Raw genomic sequence first — 23,740 nt, forward strand, 5'->3', positions numbered from 1 at the left:
GGGGGTTGGGAGGTCATGGGGTAAATCACAGTCCATATCCCACCAGTTGAGACACTATGTAAGGTAGATGTGAGCTTTGGATTTCATTGAAGTAAAGGCCCTTGAAATTCAACATTCCCAATCAATAAGACACTTGTTCGATCATAAAGGTATTGTCGTTGTGAGTTCAAGTCAAAGTCTAGGTTGGCATTTCAGATTATTACAGTAATGAGTGAGAATTCCTGTCTTTCAGAAGAGGTTTTAGACCCAGGTTCTCTCTGTCTTCTAGTCATGAAACGTCCCATGATGATGATTTGGAGAGAAGCAGGGCAGCACCCATACCCTCACACCCAACTCTTCCACTATTAACTACAGACCAATATTTTCACTCAAACAGCATCAGTAAACAGATGGTATGGTAGTGGTCATGTGACTGGACTGGTACCCAAAGGTCCTAATGATCCAGAGGGACAAGTTCAAGTCCTATCACAGTCACTGGGAAATTTAAATGTTCGGCAAATCATCTGGAATAAAACTTTGATGTCTGTAATGGGACCTTGAAACCACTGTACTGTCACAAAAAACTAATCTTGTTCACCAACAGTTTTGGGCTTTCATCATAATATTTGACGCTTGTTTGTCCTCAGTTCAAGCACAATTGAAGGCACCACCAGTGATGCCCACAACCAAAGAATGAATAAATCTAGTCATAATCTCATTGCTGCTTGTGTATAAATTGACTTTTACAGTTTGGGTGCTCAAAAGTACTTGGTTATAAAGCATTTTGTGATATTCTAGGCATTAAATACTTATATACAGTGCAATCAAAATGTTGTGGATTATGTACGTTTTATCCCTTCTTATTTTGTATGTGTATCTACTTTCCTTTCTCATATCATGACAGAGTCTATCAAACTGTCTCTGTAAATATGACACATTTGGGGCTTCAGCAAGTATATTGTACTGTGCTATGATTTTTGTGAATTACCACATTTGCTATCCAACTGGTACACTGCACGTCTGAAAAATATTTATCAACTGACTGCCACAACATCATTTGAGATTCTTACAGAAGGAGTAAACAAGTTACCTGTCACTGTACTTGTCACCAGAGAACAGGGAGTCTGCAGGGAGAATATTCCTTGCACTCACTGTGGCTGCCTGGAAACTGCCTTCACTGCCGTGAGGCATATCCTGCCTGCCCCAGGATGACACATAACAGGAGGACTAGGTCCATAATAAAAACTGAAACCCAGGCATACAATTTAGAGAACGAAAAAAGGAGGAACTGTCTCACAACGCAACTTCGGTGATACCTGGATTCCAAATCGGGCAAGATCTTCCTCACATGACTCTAGATCGAATCCCCGAGACCACCAGGGACCACTGGAAGTGAGGACCAATAAAGTACGGCCGTTGTACAATTCTGCAACACAAATTGTGAAAATTTTGGTCTTTATGAAGGAAGTTATCACAGACCAAGAAGGATCCTGCAGTCTGCAGTGGATTGTTGGTGAGAAACTTTGTGCCTCAACACTGTGCTGCAGCAAACTTTAAAAAAAATTTTCTCCACATTACTTTTTATGGCTTCCCTGATATATTAGCTGAGATCACATTGATTTCAAGAGTCAGCAAGTTATGTTGCAGCTTTATAAAACTCTGGTTGGGCCATATCTGGTGTATTGAATTCAACTACTGTCATCCCATTATAGGAAGGATGTGGAGGCTTTGGAAAGAGTGCGGAAGAGATTAACCAGGATTCGAGGGCATGTGCTATAAGGAGAGGATGGACAAACTTGGGCTGTTTTCTATGGACTGAGAAGAGATGTGATAGAAGTTTATAAGATTATGAGACGCATAGATAGGGTAGACAGCCGGTATCATTTTCCCAGGGTTGAAATGTCTAATACAAGAGGGCATGCATTTAAAGTGAGAGGGGGAAAGTTCAAAGGAGATGTGTGGGGCAAGTTTTTTTTATTACTCAGAGAGTGGTGGGTGGCTGGAATGCACTGCCAGGGGTGTTGGTGCAGGCAGATAAAATAGAGGAGTTTAAGAGGCTCTTGGATAGGTACATGAATGTGCAGAGAATGGAGGGATATGGACATTGTGTGGGCAGAAGGGATTAGTTTAGTTAGGCGTTTAATTACTAGTTTAATTAGTTCAGCACAACATTGTGGGCCGAAGGGCCTGTTCCTGTGCTGTACTGTTCTATGTTCTATACAACGGACAGTGGGAAATGTGCAGTCGAAACATATTTTTATTTACCCACACTAGATGCACACCCAATATATAGACAACTGCTCTGGGATCACCTGCTGCTTAGTTGAGGTGCCTTTGTCACATTGTCAAGTTCATCTGCCCAGGAATTAGATTCTTCAACAAATTCTCCCTCTTCAAACAAAGGTCAGATAGGTCCAACTCACAAGACCAGTTTTCCCACACTGCCCAATTCTGCAGTCTGTTGACTTCAGTGGAGAATAAAAATCCGGTGGAGAGCAAAACCAGTTTGCACCCTATCACATCAGCTTAAGGCACTTTTAGGTTAAAATTTGGCCAGAAACATTGAGGTATTTTATTGACAACCAATCTGGTTCAATGATTCCTTTTCTCTCCTGACAAGGCGATTGACTCTTTGTTGGTTACCAGCTCAAAGGGTTCTCAACCAGGTAGACCATTCCTCAGTGGCATTAACTTTGTGGAGAATTTGAGGCCAACCTGAACCTTAAATGCCCATCTCCTGCAGGAAGTTTGGTTGACTTTCATCCACCATCTTGTTCCAGGGTTGCAGAGCCCAATTGTACACCCTCAAGATCACTGGTTATCTGGCACAGACTTAGCACACCATAACCACATGTAAACTTCAACACAGCAGTTATTTCCACTCCAGTTTCAACAAAGTAGCGTACCAGCTTTCTCTCAAAACGCTAATGGGTGTCAGAACTCACCTGGTTTCTCAGATGCAGAATACAACTCTGGGCCATTGGCACTGCTGCTGCGACTGAGGCGACCGAGTCCATTTGGATCTAGGACAGAAAAATCAAGGAACAGGAATAAGTGAAACATTACACACGGAGATTACACACGGGAGCTCAAGGGTGCCGATCACACAGTGAGCTTCCTTCACTTCTCTGCAGGACCTCAACAATGTCACTGACCAAGCCACTGAGACCACTTAACAGCAGCAGAAAGGCTCAGCCAGGCCACATCAGCATTGCAAATGCCATTGTGAATCTGCTGGGAAATTACTGTGAGGCAGTTGGTGTCAATGTTAAAATTTGACATTTGGAGGCCAGTGCCAGGGACCACAGGATTGGTCACCAACACAGTATAAATGCACTGGGAGAGGAATCCCAGGGGGATAGTGGGTGGGTGTGCTTGGGGTGGGGCGACAGAGGATGCAGGAGAGAAAACAAGTGAACAGGAGAGAGCAAAGCAGAGAGGAGAGGAAATGGAGAACAGTGAGAAGAAGAGAGCGAGATGTGGAGCGGGGAGAAAAAAGAGAGAAGGAGCGAGAGAGAGGTGAGGGAGGGGGAGCAAGAGAGGGAGAGGAGAACAGGAGACTTTTAGCCCACTGTGCCTGTATCCGCTCTTTGAAAGAGCCATTCAATTAGTCCCATGCGCTGCAATTACTTTTCCAAATTCCTTTTGCCAATTTCTATTGAATTAGCTTCCACCCTACTTTTAGACCCATTTAGAGGGGAGACATGATAGAGGTATACAAGATATTAAGAGGAATAGATAGAGTGGACAGCTAGCGCCTCTTCCCCAGGGCACCAATGCTCAAAACAAGAGGACATGGCTTTAAGGTAATGGATGGGAAGTTCAAGGGAGATGTCTGAGGGAGGTTTTTCACCCAGAGTGGTTGGTGCATGGAATGCGCTGCCTGGGGCAGTGGTGGAGGCTGATACGTTGGTTAAGTTCAAGAGATTGTTAGATAAACATATGGAGGAATTTAAGATAGAGGGATATGTGGGAGAAAGGGGCTAGATAGTCTTAAGTGTGGTTTGAAGGTGGGCCGAAGGGCCTGTATTGTGCTGTATTATTCTACGGTAGACAGTGCATTGCAGATCACTATTGAACTTACAAAGGTGACATAACCAGCAAATCACATCACCATGTCTCATGTCTAATATCAGTTGTTGTCTTGTTAGCACACTGTCTAGATGCAATCTTTCCTCTGGGTCTGAATGTAATTAGTCCAAACCCTAGTCCAGAGACCAGAGGAAAGAGACAAATCACAGCTTACCCTGCCAGTGCATCTGAAAGAGCTTCACACTGTCAGTAATGCACCTCAACAGCAGCTTCTTCCCCACAGCCATCAGGTTGTTGAACTGACCTGAAAAACCCTAACACCATCTCAGACGATATCCTTTCCCTCTATCTCTCAACTTGCACTGCTGTTTAGTTTGTCATTCAAGTTATGTCTAATTTATGTTAATTTAAGTTTATATCAACCGATATTTGTCATACCTGTAATGTGCTGTGCTGCTACTACAAAAAGCTATTTTTCGTGGCATTTATACCCTGGGTATGTATGCCTACGACAATAATCTTGAACTTGAACCTGTGGGATGAAGTACTGCACACGAGGGTATGTGTTAAAATTAGAGGAGAAAACCAAGTGATAGAGAGGAGAGAAAGTCACAAAGAGGACGACAGAGGAATACTGAGAAGAGGGACAGTTACAGGGAGGAGAGAGAGGGTGTTTACAAAAAGGGGAGATGGTGGTTACAGAGAAGGAGGTAGGGATAAAGCTTGCCATTGGGAGCTGTCATGCAAAGTGTCCTCAGTAAAACTGACCGGACAATGTTTTCAGCTATCTCGAGTAAGTGTAAGGTGCTGGATAAATGCAAGCTGCCCTTTGTACTCTGTGACAATGTCACTTATTTTGATAGTTTTTTTGTTCCCTACCATTTATCCAGTGAATGATGTCTGCTTCTTCTACTGCTTCAAATGACGTCAGGGAGGTTCGAGCCGGCGAGATGCTTTCCCTGCCATTATCACGTGCCATCACACAATTCTCTGCTCAGCGAAATATTGCTCTGTTTCGGTTTCAAACATGACATGGATGATGTGGCTCCTTTGTCCCACACGTACAAGCCTCTTCAGATCCAGATCATGTCAGCAACACCTGATGTTTCCTTTCAACAGGTGTGTATCTTGGACACGATCAATGATGATCTAAAGTAAAATAAATCAAAATTAGATCTTAATATTGAAAACTGGAGTGCACCTAATGAGGAGGGCTGGCTGAGCAACAGTAGTTTACAATACATGGAAGGTAGTTTCGGTATTGCAGAGTGTAGCGGTTAGCATAACGCTATTACAGCGCCAGCGACCTGGGTTCAATTCCCGCCGCTGTCTGTAAGGAGTTTGTACCTTCTCCCCATGTGTCTGCGTGGGTTTCCTCCGGGTGCTCCGGTTTCCTCCCACATTCCAAAGACGTACAGGTTAGGAGCTGTGGGCGTGCTATGTTGGCGCCGGAAGAGTGGTGACATTTGCGGGCTGCCCCCCAGCACATTCTCAGTAATGATGCACTTCACTGTGTGTTTTGATGTACATGTAACTAATAAATAAATAAAAATAAACTTGCTTAAGAACTTAAATAGGAGGAGCAGATCATATAGATAACAAATCTTGCTCTGTTATCAGTAAGGAGATGTCCGATGTTCCCCCTCAGCTCCATTTTCTCCCAACACCTTTTCCTTTAACTACTGTAGTCTCTAAAGTCCATTGACATCATGTATTAAATGTACTCATGGCCCTCCTCGCGCAGAGACGTTCAGAGGTTCACAGTTGTCTGAGTGAAGAGATTTCTTATCTCAGTCCTAAATTTCAATCCTAAATTACAATGCCCTTATTCAGTGATGGTGCCTGCTAATTTTAGACTCTTCAGCCAAAGGAAACAAATCTCTCAGCATCTACCACATTAAGTGCTCTCACAATCTTAAATGTTTCAATATTCACTGAATTCCTGAAAGTTATATGCCATTTTATTCATTTCCTTGGATATCCTATCAGCTCTCCAGCTGGGTGACCACCAGACAGAGACAGCTGGACAGTCAGCAAAATCTCAGAGTGCATCTCACCCTAAAACCATGTCTCCATGTTAGAAAATGATGGGGATGAAGGCACCTGAGGAGTCAGCCAGAGCCAAGAACATGGTACAGTGGGTACTCAACAGCACAGGAGGGGCAGAAGGTTGGGGGAGAAGCAAGAGAATCAGATTTATTACCACTGACTTATATGTTGTGAAATGTGTTGTCTTGTGGCAGCAGTACAGTGCAAAGGTATAAAATTACCACAAATTACAAAACTAAATAGTGCGAAAAAAAAAGGAATAACAAGGTCGTGATCATGGGTTCATGGACCATTCAGAAATCTGATGGCGGAGGGGAAGAAGTTGTTCCTGAATCATTGAGTGTGGGGCTTCAGGCTCCTGTACCTCCTCCCTGATGGTAGCAATGAGAACAGGGCGTGTCCCGGGTGGTGAGGGCCCTTCGTGATGGATGCCGCCTTCTTGAGGTGCCATCTCTTGAAGATGTCCTCGATGGTGGGGAGGGTTGTGCCCGTGATGAAGCTGGCTGAGTCTACAACCCTCTGCAGCCGCTTGCGATCAAGACAGGCATTTCTATGGCCATAAACATGAATACAGCACAGTGTCATGATCAAGGAGGTCACAGAATGGTTGCAGGGCATTCTCAAGGAGGTCATTGGTACTACTGACATAGTCAAGAGAGATGAGGTCAGCAATATGAATTTGGAGACCTAGCTGGCAGATTAAAGAACTTTCTAATCTCTGAATTACTTCCAGTGCCACATGCTACTGACTGCAGGAATAGGAGGACAGGTCAGGTGAATATGTGACTAAAAGGATGGTACAGGAGGGAGGACTTTAGATTTGGGATAAGGGTGGACACACACAATAAATGGTAGGGCTCTACGGAGTATGGGAGAACAGAGGGATCTTGGTGTACAATACCAAGAATGGGTGCGGATGGCAGCAAAGGTAGATAAGGTGAAGAAGGAACATGGGATACTCGCCTTCATTAGCTGAGGCACAGATTATAAGAACAGGGACATTATGGTCCAACTTTATACAAGTTCTCCCCAGGTTACAAATGACCACCTTATGTACAGCCCGTACATGCAAATGAGCGTTTGGGAGACCGACTGCTGCAGGGCTGCAGTCATCTTGTGCTGGGTGGGAACACGGTTCATGACCAGATCTGAATGGTTGAGTTAAGCACCCTCATTCGCCTATTTTAATGTCACTTTGCCCTTGGTTGGCCTATGTTGTTATTTAAATATATTGATCAGCAAAGTCATTTCCGACTTGCAAAGTGTTCGGATTTATGAACAGCTCTCAGGGACGGAACCCTGTCGTAACCTGGGGAGGACCTATAAAACATTGGTCAAGTCATAGCTGGAGGACTGGGTACAGTTCTACTCACACCACTGGAATGACATAGTCACACTGGAGAGGATACAGTGGAGATGTTGCCTGGGATGGAGCGTTTCAGTTATGATGAGAGATTGGAAAGGCTGTGTTTTGGCTTCCTTGGAGAGGAGGAGGTTGAAGGGGTACACGAGGCAGGTAACAAAGTTAGGAGTGCATGGACAGGCTAGCTAAAAGGAAACTTTTCCCCGGAGCAGAGGTGTCTCATACAAAAGGGCACAGCTGTAGAGTGAAGGGCAAGAGGTTCCACAAAGATCGAAGTGTTTTTCTTTCTCACCTGGAGATTGGTTGGAATCTGGAACCCACTGGCTGAGGGGGTTGAGGCGTGGGAGGCAGGTATTCTCAAAACACTTTAGAGGTCTCTAGACAAGCGCTAAATCCAAGGCTGTGGACCAAATGGTAAATGGGATCCATACAGAGGAGTACGATTAGCATGGACAAGGAGGGCCAAAGGGCCTGTTTCTGTGTGGTATGATTCTATGACTCTGTGGCTCTTCATTCAATGGTGTGTTGATCTTTGGAACTCCCTGCTTCAGAGAGCTGATATATCAAGAGTGCGGTCAACAGATAATTGGATACAAGGGGAATCAGACGATACAAGGATTGGATGGGAGAATGGCTGAGGTGCCAGAAGGCTGACTCCTGTTTCACTTTCTGATGCTCTGCAGATTGAGCTGCTCCTCGCTCCTTGACAACCTGTTTCCACTTGGAAGCACTCCCAGCAGCAAGCCATTTGCTGACGTTATTTGGCGTCAGATGGCGACGAGGAGGTGTACAGGAGTGAGATAGATCGGCTGGTAGAATGGTGTCGCAACAACAACCTCGCACTCAATGTCAGCAAGAGCAGGAATTGATTGTGGACCTCAGTCGGGAGAACATACACCAGTCCTCATTGAGGGGTCAGTGGTGGAGAGGGTGAGCAGCTTCAAGTTCCTGGGCGTCAACATCTCAGAGAATCTATATTGGGCCGAACACATTGATGCAATCATGAAGAAGGCACGCCAGCAGCTCTACTTGGGGATCTGAGAGGATTTGGTATGTCACCAAAGACTATTGCAAGTTTCTGTAGATGTGCAGTGGAGAGCATTCTGACTGGTATAGAGGCTCCAATGTGCAGGATAGAAAGAGGTTGCAGAGGGTTGAAGCCAGATCCATCACGGGCACAACCCTCCCCACTATCGAGGACATCTTCAAGAGGCGGTGCCTCGAGAAGGCGGCATCCATCATTAAGGACCCTCACCATCCAGGACATGCCCTACCATCAGGGAGGAGGTACAGGAGCCTGAAGACCCACACTAAATGTTTTAGGAACAGCTTCTTTCCCTCCACTATCAGATTTTTGAATGGTCCATGAATCCATGAACACTGCCTCATTATTCCTCTTTTGCACTATTTATTTATTTTTGTAACACAGTAATTCTTATGTCCTGCACTGCACTGCTGCCGCAAAACAACAAATTTCACGACATATGTCAGTGATAATAAACCTGATTCTGATTTCCCCATCTCACTGAAGCAACCTTAACCGTACTGCAAACAAAAGTCTGGAGGTTACAGCTGCATAGAGAGAAATAATGTCAGAAATTTTCCACTTTACTACTTCTGTTGCTTGTCAGAAATTCCTACTGGAAAACTGGGTACCCTGGAGTGAAACCTTCTCGACTACTAATTTTAATAAGCAGAAATATCACAGAACGGGCCAGCGAATCTCCTGATCTGCATTTTGTCAACACGGAGGATGTCTATCCCAATATCTTGGAGACACAAGAGACTGCAGATGCTGGAATGAGCAACAAACAACCTGCTGGAGGGACTCAGTGGGTCAAGCAGCATCTGCGGGGAGAATGGAATTGTTGATGTTTCTGGTTGAAACCCTGCATCAGGACTGATGTAGCGATTCAACCCGAAATCTAGACATTTCCTTTCCCCTCTAAGATGTTGCTTGAACTGTGGAGTTCCTCCAGCAGATACTTTGTATCTCATTATCTTCTTGGTTCACAGTGTCTGGATTCTGGGATGTTTTTGATACAAAGCAAACTTTGGAGCAGCTCAAAACACTGTTCACCATTCATTGCTGATGCCATCACAGAACCACAGCGTTCTCAGCAACCACATAGAGAACCTTCAACAATAAAAATGGTTTGGAAATGCAAAATAAGGTACATAGAGTAATGGCAGGTCCAGAACTCAACCCAAAAGGTGGTTCCCTCATTACATTTAAAATGAACACTTTAAACGTTCTGCCATTCAGAACTGAGGGCTGGAATGTGATAGTAATCTCAAAGTCATAGAAGCATATTGTCACACAGAACAGGAACATCCTTCAGCCCATCGAATCCCTGCAGACCAGTTACACTGAAATCATACTACAGCATGGAAGCAGGCCCTTCGGCCCAACTGGTCCATGCCGACCATGGTGCCCACCTAAGCTAGTCCTATTTTTCTGCATTTGGCCCATATACTTCTAAACCTTTCCTATCCGTGTACATCTTAATGTCTCTTAAATGTTGTTATTGTACCTGCCTCAACTACCTTGTCTAGCAGCTCGTTCCATATACTCACCACCCTCTGCATGAAGAAGTTGCCTTAATACCCCTTTTAAATCTTTCACCTCTCACCTTAAACCTATGCCCTCTGGTTTTAGACTCCCCTACCCTGGGAAAAAGATTGCTTTCTCCCTGTCTATGTCCCTCTATAAGGTCACCCCTCAGTCTCCTACATCCCAAGGAATAAAGTCCTCCCCTGTTTAATCTCTTTGGACTCTCTCCAGCTTACTGCTATCTTTCCTATAACAGGGTGACCAAAAATGAACACAATACTCCAAGTGTGGCCTCACCATCATCTTGTACAACTGCAACATAATGTCCCAACTCCTGTTTACCTTCTGCGAACTATGTACTTGTACTCCTAGGTCCCTCTGATCCACAAGAGTCCCCAGGGCCCAACTATTCATCGTATAAGTCCTGCCCAGGCTGGACTTCCCAAAATGCAACATCTTGCGCTTATCTAAACTGAAAGCCATTTGCCATTCCTCAGCCCACTTACCCAGCTGATCAATATCCCCCTGTAATTTTTTTATTACTTTTTTCCACTGTCTGCAACACCACCTGTTTTAATATCATCCGCAAACTCAGTAACCATGCCTTGGACATTTGCGTCCAATTCCATTTTATTCTCTCCACGTTCCCATCAACTCCACACCCCCCCTCCCGATTCCATCACTCATCGACAGGTCAGGGGCGATTTACAGTGGGCAATTAACAAACCAACCCACACGTCTTTGGAATGCAGGAGAAACCAGAGCACCCCGGGTAAGCTCACACAGTCACAGGGAGAACGTGCAAGCTCCACACAGACAGCACCCAAGGTCAGGATCAAACCCGGGTTTCTGGAGCAGGGAGGTAGCAGCTGCGCCACTGTGCATTCCAATTACAGCCCAATAGCTCTTTTCCAGCTAGCAGGAATATGTTGGGCCAAATGGCTTCCTTCTGTCCTGTAACTTTCTATGGATCTACAAACATACAGCCCCAGGAACAGAGGATTGGTCCAATTAGTATATGCCAGTTAAGTGCTTAATATAAACCTTCTCACTCTAAATCGCTTTCTGTCTCATGATTACTAAGCTTCCTCTTAAGTGCAGTTCACTTCCCACTGAGTTCCACATTCTCATTGCTCTCTGGGGACCTATTGCAATAGATAAACAGTGGGGAGACTTTCAAGACTGCAAATTCATTACACTCATGTGACTCTCCTTTCCACTGCTCCACCAAAGAGATGGACTCCCTTCACTGGAGATTCACTCCCTCCCGAACTAGAAAAGCTTCAATATATGTTTTCACAAGGTCAAATGTGGTGGAATGACCTGACAGCCTGCAAGGCACAACATCCAGAGAGCTGTGTCCAATGAACCAGCCCTGTACACATGCAAAGTCCTTAACGCCATCACCTCCCACCACTGGAGATTGAAACTCATGGAATAAGAGTAGTGGGAAACAGATTAAGGATAATGGAGGTGAAAGACATGATCTTTTGTTAAGACCTGGGGGTGAAAATGTTGAGATGGAGCAAGAGCCTCTCTCAATGAAGATTGGCACCTTGGATTTGGAAATCTAGGGAGAGATGGTCCCTTCAACTTAACCTGGAGAATCCTTAATTCTTCAGCTGGGACACTCCTTTGTTCAAGGCCTCTGAAGTTCTTCATGAGCCACATATGGAGAGTCAGAAACTACACAGTTGACATGTCCAGGGAGCAAGCCTTTTCACATCAATGCAAATGCCCAACAGTCTCGTTCTCCATGCTCATCATAAGCATGAAAAACCAGTTTGAATTTCAGGAAGCCTTCAACAGTTTCAGATAAAATTCACATGAGTAGCACATAAAATGTCACACCAGACAGGGGAATTTCTAAGCCACAGTTCTCTTCTTAAACAGCATTTCTGGTGCAAATGTGAAACTGATAAAGACAGAACAAATATTCCAACTAAGCAAACAGACTTCCTCTTTAAGAAACCATACCACAACGTCCATACAAGCAAACAGCAGATGAAGTGCACAACTCAATAAAGATCTCGAATCACATTTTCAACAACCTTTAAGTTGGTCACTAGATAACTGTGTATTAACATCACCAAACAAAGCAGTAATGGCATCAATGTTGTCTAGAGCTGCAGTCTTAACTCGAGTTGCTGCTTGTCAAGATTATTCACAGGAAGTGACTCACTGCCAAAAATGTTGCTGAAACAGCAACAAGTAAAAGAGAAGGATTTTAAAATCTGATTTTACCCTGTGCATTAACGCGGTCACTTCGAGGTGGGCAAGTGCTTATTGACAGGAATTTCAGAACGATTAAACATTCTAAATCACTTCACTAAAATGTTGAAACAATTAGTCAAAAGAGCAGCTTTAATTTGTTTTCTCTGTCAATGAAAATTTACTGATTTCATGGATCCATCCGACTACTATCTTAAAAGAAAATAAACAAAATGATGGCTTTGGGAAATGCTGTTCCCTCACCTCTGGTCACCATACTTGCCCTTTACCCAGATTACATAAATCACACACTATTTTCATTAATATTTTAAGCAAAAGAAAACAGCACTCCAATTGCAGTAAAGCTTTGGAAACCAGTTACACTTCAACAACTTAATTAAATTTGCTTTCCTAAGCAGAAGCTGAAACAGACAACAGACCAGGAACAGAGAAATAAAAATGGATGATGGAGCACTTCTTGCTTTCAATCACCTGCTGGGCTTCTGGCTGCTCTTTGGGTTAATTTTCCACTCGCTCTGGACTGCTGGAGTTAGTGATCAACTGCAAGCCAGGAGGCCAAGCTTTTACCGCACTCTCTGCCTCTTTCCTCCCGCATTGCTTCATTTCCTCAGGGGCCAATGGGTGGTACAGATTCCATGACTGACAGGAAACTTGACAGCACTTGTGTTTGTTGCCAATCTTTCTCCTAATTCCTTTGACTATCGAATTAACCTCTTAGACTATTCCCTGCCTAGAACTGCCCTGAAGTCTCCAAGAATTGTAAGTAGGCATCTTACAACCTCTGGACTCAGCACAGAGTTCAATAATTTCAGATAATGATTCTACTATTCCCACTAACAGCACCTCTGGATCCTCATTCTACTTCTTTCTTTACATTTCTCACTTTACAGTGATCCAATACCAGAGGGCATGCATTTAAGGTGAGAGGGGGTAGGTTCAGAACAGACATGAGGGGTACGTTTTTTCCTGAGAGAGTGATGGATGCCTGGAATGCGTTGCCTGATAGGGTGGTGGAGGCAAATTCATTGGGGGCTTTTAAGAGGGGCTTGAATGGGCATATGAGTGAGAGGAAAATAGAGGGATATGGGCAGTCTGTAGGGAAGAGTGATTAGCTATGTCAGCACAACATTGTGGGCTGAAGGGCTTGTTCTGTGCCGTACTGTTCTACGTTCTATTACTACCCCTCTTGACCTGAAATGGCAACTCTGATTCCCTCTCCATGGATGCTGACTGACCTACTCAGCATTCCGAGCAATGTCTGTACCCAATACAGACTTTCACCATCTGTTGGATTTTGCCTTTCTCCTCCATTTTTTTTCATTTGATCTCTCTTATCTTTCACCCTTTCTCTGCATCGTAAAACTTGCCTCCTCTCTTACTTTCTCCATTCAAAAGAAAGGTCCAGATCACCCACAAAAGGTGTGCCAGATATGCATGCAGTGCAACAGCAAACAACGCTTTTAGCTGTTGCATCCACTTGAGAAAGTGACCGGACAATGCACATTTTCAAGATCAAACATGGTACTTCGCTCTGAAGCTAGGATCAAAATAGCAAGCAGGTCCATGATTGGGTCTGTAACATGGATGGAGGTTACTGGACTCCAGCACTATTGAATGGTCAGGGATAGGGGGAGTGTGGTGGAGGTCAACAGAATACATTATAGAGGCAAAGTACAACACAGCGATGTGGTGATAGCCCTCATTTAGCACTACCAATCAGGGGTACAATTCTAGGTAACTCTAGTTTAAAGAATCTCATGTTTAAGTTAAATCTTTTCCCAATGAGACGTGGCCTTATAGAGGTGTATAAAATCCTGAGGGGCATAGATAGGGTGAATGCACTCAGTCTTTTTCCCCCAGAGTTGGGGAATCAAGAAGTAGAGAGCATAGGGTTAAGGTGAGAGGAGAAAGATTTAAGAGGAACTTGAGGGGCAACTTTTTTTTTTTTACACAAGCGGTGGTATCTATGAGGACTTAGCTGCCAGAGGAAGTGGTTGAAGCAGGTACAATAACAACTTTTAAAAAACAGTTGGACAGGTACATGGTTTGGAAAGGTTTAGAAGGTTATGGGCCAAATGCTGGCAAATGGGACCAGCTTGGATGGGGCATCTTGGTCAGCATGAACCGGTTGGGCCGAAGGGCCTGTTTCCGTGCTGTATGACTCTGTGACTCGAACTGGAACACTGATGTGAAGATTTGCTTTGAAGAAAGAACACGCTAGAAATACTCAGTAGGTTAGGCAGTATCTGTAGAAAGAGAAACAAAGTTAATGTTTACTCTTTTACTCTCCACAGATTCTGTCTGGACTTGCTGAGTATTTCCAGCAGTTTCTGTTTTCACTTCAGATTTCCAGCATTACCTGCATTTTGCATTTGTAATATACCAGCGGCGCTGAAACAGATCAGATGTTGACAGACAAGGGAACAATAAAGCCACTCACATCACGTGGCTATCATGTTGCCACACTTGGCAACAGCTTCACACTTATGGATTTTGAGATCGGGAACTTAAAGGTAAATCCTAACAACAACAAAAATAAAAAGCAGCCACAGGAAATATAGTTTGCAGACAGAACAGGTGAGCGAAATTGGACGTAACGTATACAATTGAACAAAGAACACCTAATTTCACACACTCGCATCCTGTTCTGGGGACTTTAACAATTGGCTTCTGACGATGATACCAGAGCTGCAGCCAACAGATTGCCAACACTGATTGTGAGAACTAACCAAGCGGAACCGTCCAACCTGAAGTGTTACCTGTTTTTCTCTCTCTGCAGATATTGCCTGACCTCCTGAGGGTTCCCAGCATTTCGCTGTGCTCTTATTCAGATTTGCACTGTTTGCTTTGGTGCAACAAATAAGTATAGGGACTGGCATCAGTGAATTGAGCTTGAAAGCTGCTGGATTGCCCTCGAGGGGGGAGGCTGATCCCGTGGCCAACATGTGATTCCAGCATCATGCTAATGTGATTGACACCTTATACATACTTAAGGGATAAACAAGAAATGTCCCTTTGCCAGTGTCATCCATATTTTAAAAGCTTAGCCAATATCAACATTCTTCTCATTTTAACCTTTCCTTTTTCAGTAATAGTTTCGAAGTAAATTATTCAACATGAAGGCAATTTATTTGCGGTACTCTCGCTGACACATACAGTCAAGATGTCAAGCTGGTTCTAATTGGACTGTGCACCTGAATATATACATTATTACTGATATTTATAGCATAGAGTAAATGCCACTGGCTCAACTCATAACAGCCAGAAAGCCTCCACTCACCTTCTTCACTTTACTCTCAGTATAATCCTCTATTCCTTTCTCCCGTGTACCCGGTGCCTTTATCAGCTTCCCCTTAAATACATTTTTGCTACTCACTTCTACCAATCTCCATAGCAGATTCCACATTCTCAATGTACACCCAGTCAGGTGGTTTCATCAAATTCCTTGTTGGAGTCATTAATGACCAGCTTTGTCAGTATCTCTAATGCCCAAGACAAGGCAGTAGGTGTATGATAGTGCCACCACCTGTGAACCCCCCTCCAAGTCAAATAGGAATTGGAACTAGTTTATTATTGTCACTTGTCCTGAGGTAAAGTGAAAAACTCAAGTTGCATACCGTTCATACAGGTCAATTCATTACACAGTGTATTGAGGTAGTACAAGGTAAGACAATATAGAATGCAGAATAAAGTGTCACAGCTACAGTGAAAGTGCAGTGCAGGCAGACAACAATGTCATAACAAGGTAGATTGTGAGGTCAAGAGTCCATTTTATTGTACTAGAGAACCTTGCCGTCCTTGAGCCTGGTGGTACGTGCTTTCAGACTTTTGTATCTTCTGCCTGATGGGAGAGGGGAGAAGAGGGAATGTTCCAGGTGGGGGTCTTTGATTATGCTGGCTGCTTTGCCGAGGCAGAGAGAAGCATCATCCTGTCTCAGAGATGTATCACTGTCCCTGTCACGAACCAGCAACAAAAGAAACACACTGAGCATGATTCAGTGTTAAAAACTATTTTATTAATCACTACTTATGATAATACGTAAAATAAAAGTTAAAAAAAAATGTTAGTATGTTAGAATTCAAGAATGTTAAACCTCGAACGTTAACCCCAAAACTAAACTCGTCGTGTGTGTGTGTGACAAAGTCCAAAACTCCCAGTTCCTGAATGGTTCTTAAAGTTCAGTTCCGCAAGCCATAAGGTGAAACATGAGCAAGGGCTTCTTCAACAACCACCGTTGTCTGAAGATAAGATGTAGATGTAGAAAACATAGAGAGAGTACATACGAAATCCAAATGTTCCACGATGGAACCCAAACGACTCTTCAGTGTTTACTCGGTAGTGACTTCCTCACCCCGAAAAGCATCCGAACCGTGGTCGTCCACACACAAATACCTGTTTCCTTCTACAGGTCAGCAACAAAGTGAACTCCACCAGATTACTTCCAACTTCCATACATGGATTTCAGTGGCAAACACAGTTATTGTTTCTCATCCATCGATAGAGAAAACAAGCAGGCTGGTGTCTCTCTCCCTTCTCTCTCTCTCTTCTTCTTCTTCTTCTTCTTCTTCTGACCTCTTCAACAACGTCATTACGTCCTTTATCTTCTATTGACGTAAGCACGCCCCACACACACATACACACACACTCTCTATGTTAAAGGGACTTTCACTGAGTCCGTAACACCTCCCACCTAAAAAAAAAATTTTCCCAAAAAAATTTTAACCGCGCATATAGTTAGTAATGTTAATAATTATCATGCTACACAACTAGAGACTATCAGATTAGTACAGATACATGTTTCCCATTTAACATCGGGAAAGACAATCAGCAATCACATTATCTTTGCCTTTAATGTGAGTTATCATGAGATCAAACTCTTGTAAAATTAAACTCCAGTTTAATAGCCTTCTGTTCTTGTTTTTGACTCGGCTCAGAAACACCAGTGGGTTATGATCTGTATATACAGTCAATGGTTTCTGAGCGGTGTAAACATATACACTGAAATGTTGCAAGGCTAAAACAAGTGACAGTAATTCTTTCTCTATGGTGGAATAATTCTTTTGATGCTCATTAAATTTCTTTGAAAAGTAAGCTACAGGATGGTCAATATCATCAAGGTCACCCTTCTGCAACAACACAGCTCCTGCAGCTTCATCACTGGCATCTACTGCTAATGAAAATGGCTTTTCAAAGTCAGGTGTTTTGATTATATGTGTTAGATCAGTCACTCGAGATTCAATAACATAGGGTCCAGAAAAACGAGCTTGCAAGGGATTATTTTGGCTAGGGAAAAATACCAACACCTTTTGCCCCACTGCGAATGTCCTAGGCCGAGCACGTCTATCAAAATATGTCTTCATTCTTATCTGGCTTGTTTTCAGATTCTCTCTCGCTAGCTGGCAGACTCTCTTCAACCGAGTTTTAAATTTTTGGACATGGGGAGGTCTCCATTTCCTCCTTAACACTCCATTTTTGACATAGTATCCAGTTGGCACCTTTTCAATCTCCTCACATGAGAGAGCTTTTTCTTTCAATTCTGTCAACTCAGGGTCCTTTGTCTGTTCCACCATAAAATCCTTCCTTGACAAAGACAAATCTTTAAATTCAGGCTCACTGTAAGGATGTTGATCCTCCAGTGAAGACAGAAAAGTCTCAGATAAGGCATCAAAATTTTCTTCCTGTTTAGGACTGTCACAAGGAACCACATCAGACTGCACCGGACTGTCTGTCTTGGCTAATTCTCTAGCTCTAGCTCGAGTCACTGCACATGATGGGTAAACATCTGAATCATCCTCAGACTCATCAATCCTTGGTTTGGTTGTTAACCGTACCACAGGATCACTTTCTCCATTTGCAAGGTCATTTCCCAATAACAAAGAAACTCCTTCCACTGGCAAACTAGGTCTTATCCCTATCTCGACTGGTCCTTCTACGAACTTTGACTTTAAAATCACCCTGTGAAAAGGGACAGACATGGTCTCACCTGTAACACCTCGTACTAGATTTACTTCACCAGTGTCACTTTCTTCACCAAAATTTAAAACACTGTCCAGCAAGAGAGATTGACTAGCCCCAGTATCTCTAAGAATTTTCACTGGCACCTGGGGTGACTCATCATTCAGTGAAACAAAACCCTCTGATACATACGAACGGAATTCTTTTCTCACCTCCTCCAACTTTTCCGCTTTTCCCTCTTGCAAGGACTGATCTTTAACAGCATCTCCTGAACCTTTTTGATTTTTAATTGTCTGAAAGCAAGCATTGGGCCCAGCTTCCTTCTTTTTCTTCAAAAGGGCACAATTAGATATCACGTGGCCAGGTTTCCTACAGTAATAACAAGTACGCTCAACAGGTTTCTCCAGCCCTGGCTTCTTTTCATCTTTTCCTTTTTGATTACCTCCCAATTTAATCTCCGGTTTACCTGGATTGTCTTTGTAACTCTTTTGAAAGGTTTTAGGTTGTCCCCATTTGGATTTATGGGTTAAAGCATAATCATCTGCCAACCTAGCAGTTTCTTGTAAAGTTTCCACTGCCTTTTCATTTAAATATGTTGTTAATTCAGCTGGAACACATCTTTTAAAGTCTTCCACCAGTATCAATTCTGTCAATTTATCGTAATCCCCATTTACATTTTTAGCCAGGCACCATCGTTCAAAACATATTCTCTTTCCATTGGCAAATTCCATATAAGTCTGATCTGCAGATTTCCTCAAGTCTCTGAATTTTTGTCTATAAGCCTCAGGGACCAATTCATAGGCCTTCAAAATAGCTTGTTTTACCTTGGTATAATCAGCTGCATCCTCAACAGACAAAGCAGAATAAGCTTTTTGAGCTTTACCTTTAATCACACTCTGTACCATAAGAGCCCATCCTTTCCTTGGCCAGTTTGAACTCACAGCAACCTTTTTAACGCAGAGATGTGATCCTCCCATGTATTTTGGTTTTTCAGTTTCGATGGAACAATATTTGGTCTAAATTGGCCTTCCTCAACATCAACATCAGGCATTCTAGAAACAACCTTTTCACCATCCACCAAGGCCACAAGGTCTAGGGGTATGATTCTCGCTTTGGGGTGCGAGAGGTCCCGGGTTCAGATCCCGGACGAGCCCCCAATTTTGTCACGAACCAGCAACAAAAGAAACACACTGAGCATGATTCAGTGTTAAAAACTATTTTATTAATCACTACTTATGATAATACGTAAAATAAAAGTTAAAAAAAAATGTTAGTATGTTAGAATTCAAGAATGTTAAACCTCGAACGTTAACCCCAAAACTAAACTCGTCGTGTGTGTGTGTGACAAAGTCCAAAACTCCCAGTTCCTGAATGGTTCTTAAAGTTCAGTTCCGCAAGCCATAAGGTGAAACATGAGCAAGGGCTTCTTCAACAACCACCGTTGTCTGAAGATAAGATGTAGATGTAGAAAAACATAGAGAGAGTACATACGAAATCCAAATGTTCCACGATGGAACCCAAACGACTCTTCAGTGTTTACTCGGTAGTGACTTCCTCACCCCGAAAAGCATCCGAACCGTGGTCGTCCACATACAAATACCTGTTTCCTTCTACAGGTCAGCAACAAAGTGAACTCCACCAGATTACTTCCAACTTCCATACATGGATTTCAGTGGCAAACACAGTTATTGTTTCTCATCCATCGATAGAGAAAACAAGCAGGCTGGTGTCTCTCTCCCTTCTCTCTCTCTCTTCTTCTTCTTCTTCTTCTTCTTCTGACCTCTTCAACAACGTCATTACGTCCTTTATCTTCTATTGACGTAAGCACGCCCCACACACACACACACTCTCTATCTTAAAGGGACTTTCACTGAGTCCGTAACAGTCCCTCATCTTCATTGGATCTACACCATGGAGCTGTTGCATCCACCAGTTCTACGGGCTAGGTTCAGACAAAGCTTCAAGAACATAAATGCAAACAAGGCCCTAAACTTTCCCATTCCCTTCCCTTCAACTATTCAGTTCTTGAACCGACGGCATAACCCGAATCACTAGGGTTTAGCAACTCTAAGACCACTCTGATCACTTTGAACTACAATTGACTTTTTCTGTTCTAATTGTGCTCTTTCTTGTAAAAATTGTGTATAATTTATGTTTTTACTGTAAATGCTGCTTTTAAGATGTTATGTGCCAGTGATGCTGCTGAAAGTAAGTTTTTAATTGCACCTGTGCACACATGGACTTGTGCAGATGACAATAAACTCGACTTTGACTTCTTAAGTTCCACGGGAGTTCTGCCCACTTTGGGGACCTGTACTACCTGAATGCACTCGGTACTAACTCAATGTATCTGCACTGTATAATGAATTGATCTGTACAAACGGTATGCAAAACAAGTTTTTCACTGTACCTCGGTACAAGTGACAATAATAAACCAATACCAGTACCTCCCACCCTCAGCTTTTAAAATCAGAACTTGAACAGAGCTGCCAGGAATCAAGGGAGAGGTTGGGCAGGTTAGGACTTATTCATTGGAATGTGGGAGACTGAGGGTTGACCTTATAGAGGTGAATAAAATCATGCAGGGATAGATAGGGTGAATGCACTCTGTCTTTTTCCCCAGAGATGGGGAATCAAGAACTAGAGGGCATAGGTTTAAGCTGAGAGGGGAAAGATTTAAAAGGGAACTGGGGGGCAACTTTTTCCACACAGAGGGTGATGTGTATATGGAATGAGCTGTCAGAGAAAGTGCTTGAGGCAGATATAATAACAACATTATTACATTAATGGCCAAATGATCCATTTTGCTTAAATGGAAGGATCCAATACAACCTACTACTTTTCAATGGTTTTCTCAAACTATATCATGTTTAAACTTGGAAAAAATTAGGAGTGGTACTGTTGATCCTTCACTTAAATTTGAAGATATTTGGAGTCTATTTATTCAATATTTTCACATGATGTAGATCCCCTTTCAACTTGGAGGAACGGACTTGACGACATAATATTGCTCTGTTTCTACTGAGAAATTTTAGCCCAGTTTTTTTTTCTTTTTTTTGTTGTCTGTTTTTCTTTTAAAAAGTTTTTTTTTGTTTAGTTTATATTGTTTATAATTTTTTTTAATTGATTTGGTTATTTTTAATTTATATAATAAATCTTTTTCTTTCCTTTCTTTTATATTATATTCATTTTCTGAGAGATCATTGGATCTACAGATTTTTTTATATTTTATTGTTCTTTATGATTATATATGCTATGATTGTTATCCTGACATCTTTGTATTACATGTATAAATATTGATGCTATATATCAATCTGTATTAATTTGAAAACTAATAAAAAGATTGAAAAAGAAAGAAAGAATAACAACATTCAAAACACATTTGTATGTACATGGATAGGAGGATTTTAAAGGGATATGGACCAAACATGGGCAATTGGGACTAGCTGGGTGGGCAACATGGTCGGCATGGACGATTTGGGCCAAAGGTCCTGTTTCCAAGCTGTGTTACTCTATGACAAGTATGAAGGACAAAAGTCCTGTCAAATTTCAGTGTCCTCATCACCAACATGCACCCCCTGTCCCTCCCCACCCTCAGACGATATGAGCATTTTTAGTACATAATACTTGAAAGCAAATAGACAGCTAAATATGTGTTACCTCAGCACCGCGTCTCTCTGACAACTACCACCCAGCTCCCTCACAACCACCACTGCTTTAAAATGATCATGTTGCCTGTCTGATATTTGATACTTGTTACTTGTTATCTCTATACTGTGCTGTGTAGAGATAACAAGTATCAAATATCAGACAGGCAACATGTTGGATTTATATGTTGGGTACAAATCCCAGGAAGGTTCAAGGCTAAACTCCATTCTCCAGATAAGGACTTCATCTCTCAACCCAGTGGTTGTCTAAAACCAAACCAGTCTGTTTACAATCTTGAGACACCAGAGACTGCAGATGCTGTAAATCTGAAGCAACACACAAAGGAGCTGAAGAACTCAGCGGGTCAGGCAGCATCATGTTGTCTGACCTGCTGAGTTCCTCCAGCTCCTTGTGTGTTTACAATCTTGCCGTCATATTTCATCAGACCATCTTTGCCATCGTTTAGACCACCTATTTCCACCTTCATTATAAGTCCCAAACTTGAGTGTTCTGCCTTAATATTTTCATGTATTTCCGTGTCATAATTTTGACAATAACATTTCAGTGGAGTGCCCAGTCACAGCGCAGTATGTAAACTGGTGTAGTTTACATGGAAGTTATTGTGGATGGCAAATCAACCATATGATTTTCTGTTGAAGTCAATAACATAGAATAATCTCACAGTTCCACCCACGACTAATGTTACCCCAGGAGAATGTTTGGAGAATAATATTTTCTTGTGTTTCTATTGTCCAACATGTTAATTGGGTTTCACATGTAATATGCAGTAAATCTGGTAGTAGTTAAGGTGCTTAAGCCAGTGTTATTATGCATTGTTTCAATGTTGTTTAGAAGGAGGAAATAGACTTGGGGGCAGGGGAAACTGCTGATGTTGGAATAGAGTAGAAGGCAGAATTTTGAAAGCCAGGTACTCTTGTCGAGGGGATCATGTGCACTCTGTCCACGTTCACTGTTGATTCAAAGCTGATTTGTGAGAAGGCTGAGAAGCATCAAGGGGACACGGGCAGACTAAGTGAACGGGCAAGAGCGCAACATGGAAATGTGTGAAATTACTTATTTTGGCAGAAAAAACAAAGTGGTGTATTTTTGAAATGGCGAGAGACTGAAGCATTTTGGTGTTTAGTAACAGTTTATCACAGAGGATGTTGGACTTTCCCGGTTCCTGATCGGAAAAAGTTTCTGGAGATCATGTCCTTGTGCACGAATAGGGAATGTTAGCGTGCAGATGTCACAAGCTGAGACCTCAGCCAAGTTCATTTAAAAAGGTAACCTGGTAATTACATCGTTTGGAGTCTGCCAGCAATCTAGGGGTGACGTTGTGCATTGAGGAAGACCCTAAGAAGTCACTTAATGGGCCTATGAGAGGCTTTGTGACGTGACAAAAGGTGCATCCTACAGCGGTCCATCGCTCGCACTGGGGAAATCCCAGAAGCGGTGTGGCAGCCACTATAACATACAGAACCCTGGCTATGTAGGTAGAGCAGCTAATGGTTATCAGCTGCTCTGCTTCATCCCCTCCTTAACTCCATGGATAACAGGAGCACTCACCCTCATTGCGGCTGACCTTGATTTCGCTCAGATTCCATCCCTTGAATCTCCTTTCGACCTGGTAAAGCGACACAGCGCAACCTACTAAACCCGCCCCTTCTCACGTTCCTCCACGCCATTGGGCGTCCACTCCAAGTTGAGGCGGCACCTCCGTGGATTGATGTGCAGAATCCGGATATCGATTGGTCTACTGTTATGTCAATCTTCTAGACGCGTTTGGTTGAAGCCAGGCAGTCGAACCGGAGTGGAGGGGCGTGACCGCTGCCAATTACTGTGTGCTTATTGGTTATTAACCTCGCGGGCAGAACGATTGGCGGTCCAGTTCGCCAGTTGATTGGCTGAAAGTGGTGTCAGTTGA

General features: G+C 42.9%; 1 protein-coding gene across 7 annotated transcripts in view; it reads right to left on the bottom strand.

Moving 5' to 3' along the window:
* LOC127586073 (transmembrane protein 268) overlaps window positions 1-23,458 on the bottom strand; it is a 46,733-nt gene extending 23,275 nt beyond the window's left edge. For 3 of the 7 annotated variants that reach the window (XR_007958625.1, XR_007958624.1, XM_052043875.1), the window contains exons 1-4: window positions 23,383-23,458; window positions 4,891-5,160; window positions 2,925-3,002; window positions 1,296-1,405 (exon numbers count right to left, since the gene is read on the bottom strand). Coding sequence is in view for 5 of the 7 variants with exons in the window: in XM_052043875.1 (XP_051899835.1) it covers window positions 1,296-1,405; window positions 2,925-3,002; window positions 4,891-4,990 (288 nt within the window). In the remaining 2 variants the exon portion in view is untranslated. Of the gene's footprint in view, window positions 1-1,295; window positions 1,406-2,924; window positions 3,003-4,890; window positions 5,161-5,358; window positions 5,546-12,680; window positions 12,813-18,377; window positions 18,808-23,382 lie in introns of those variants that run through there. The other 4 variants (XM_052043876.1, XM_052043879.1, XM_052043878.1 and 1 more) reach the window with 4 other exon arrangements.
* Window positions 23,459-23,740: the final 282 nt, after the last annotated feature.

Source organism: Pristis pectinata, chromosome 34 (assembly GCF_009764475.1).
Source record: "Pristis pectinata isolate sPriPec2 chromosome 34, sPriPec2.1.pri, whole genome shotgun sequence".
NCBI lineage: Eukaryota > Metazoa > Chordata > Chondrichthyes > Rhinopristiformes > Pristidae > Pristis > Pristis pectinata.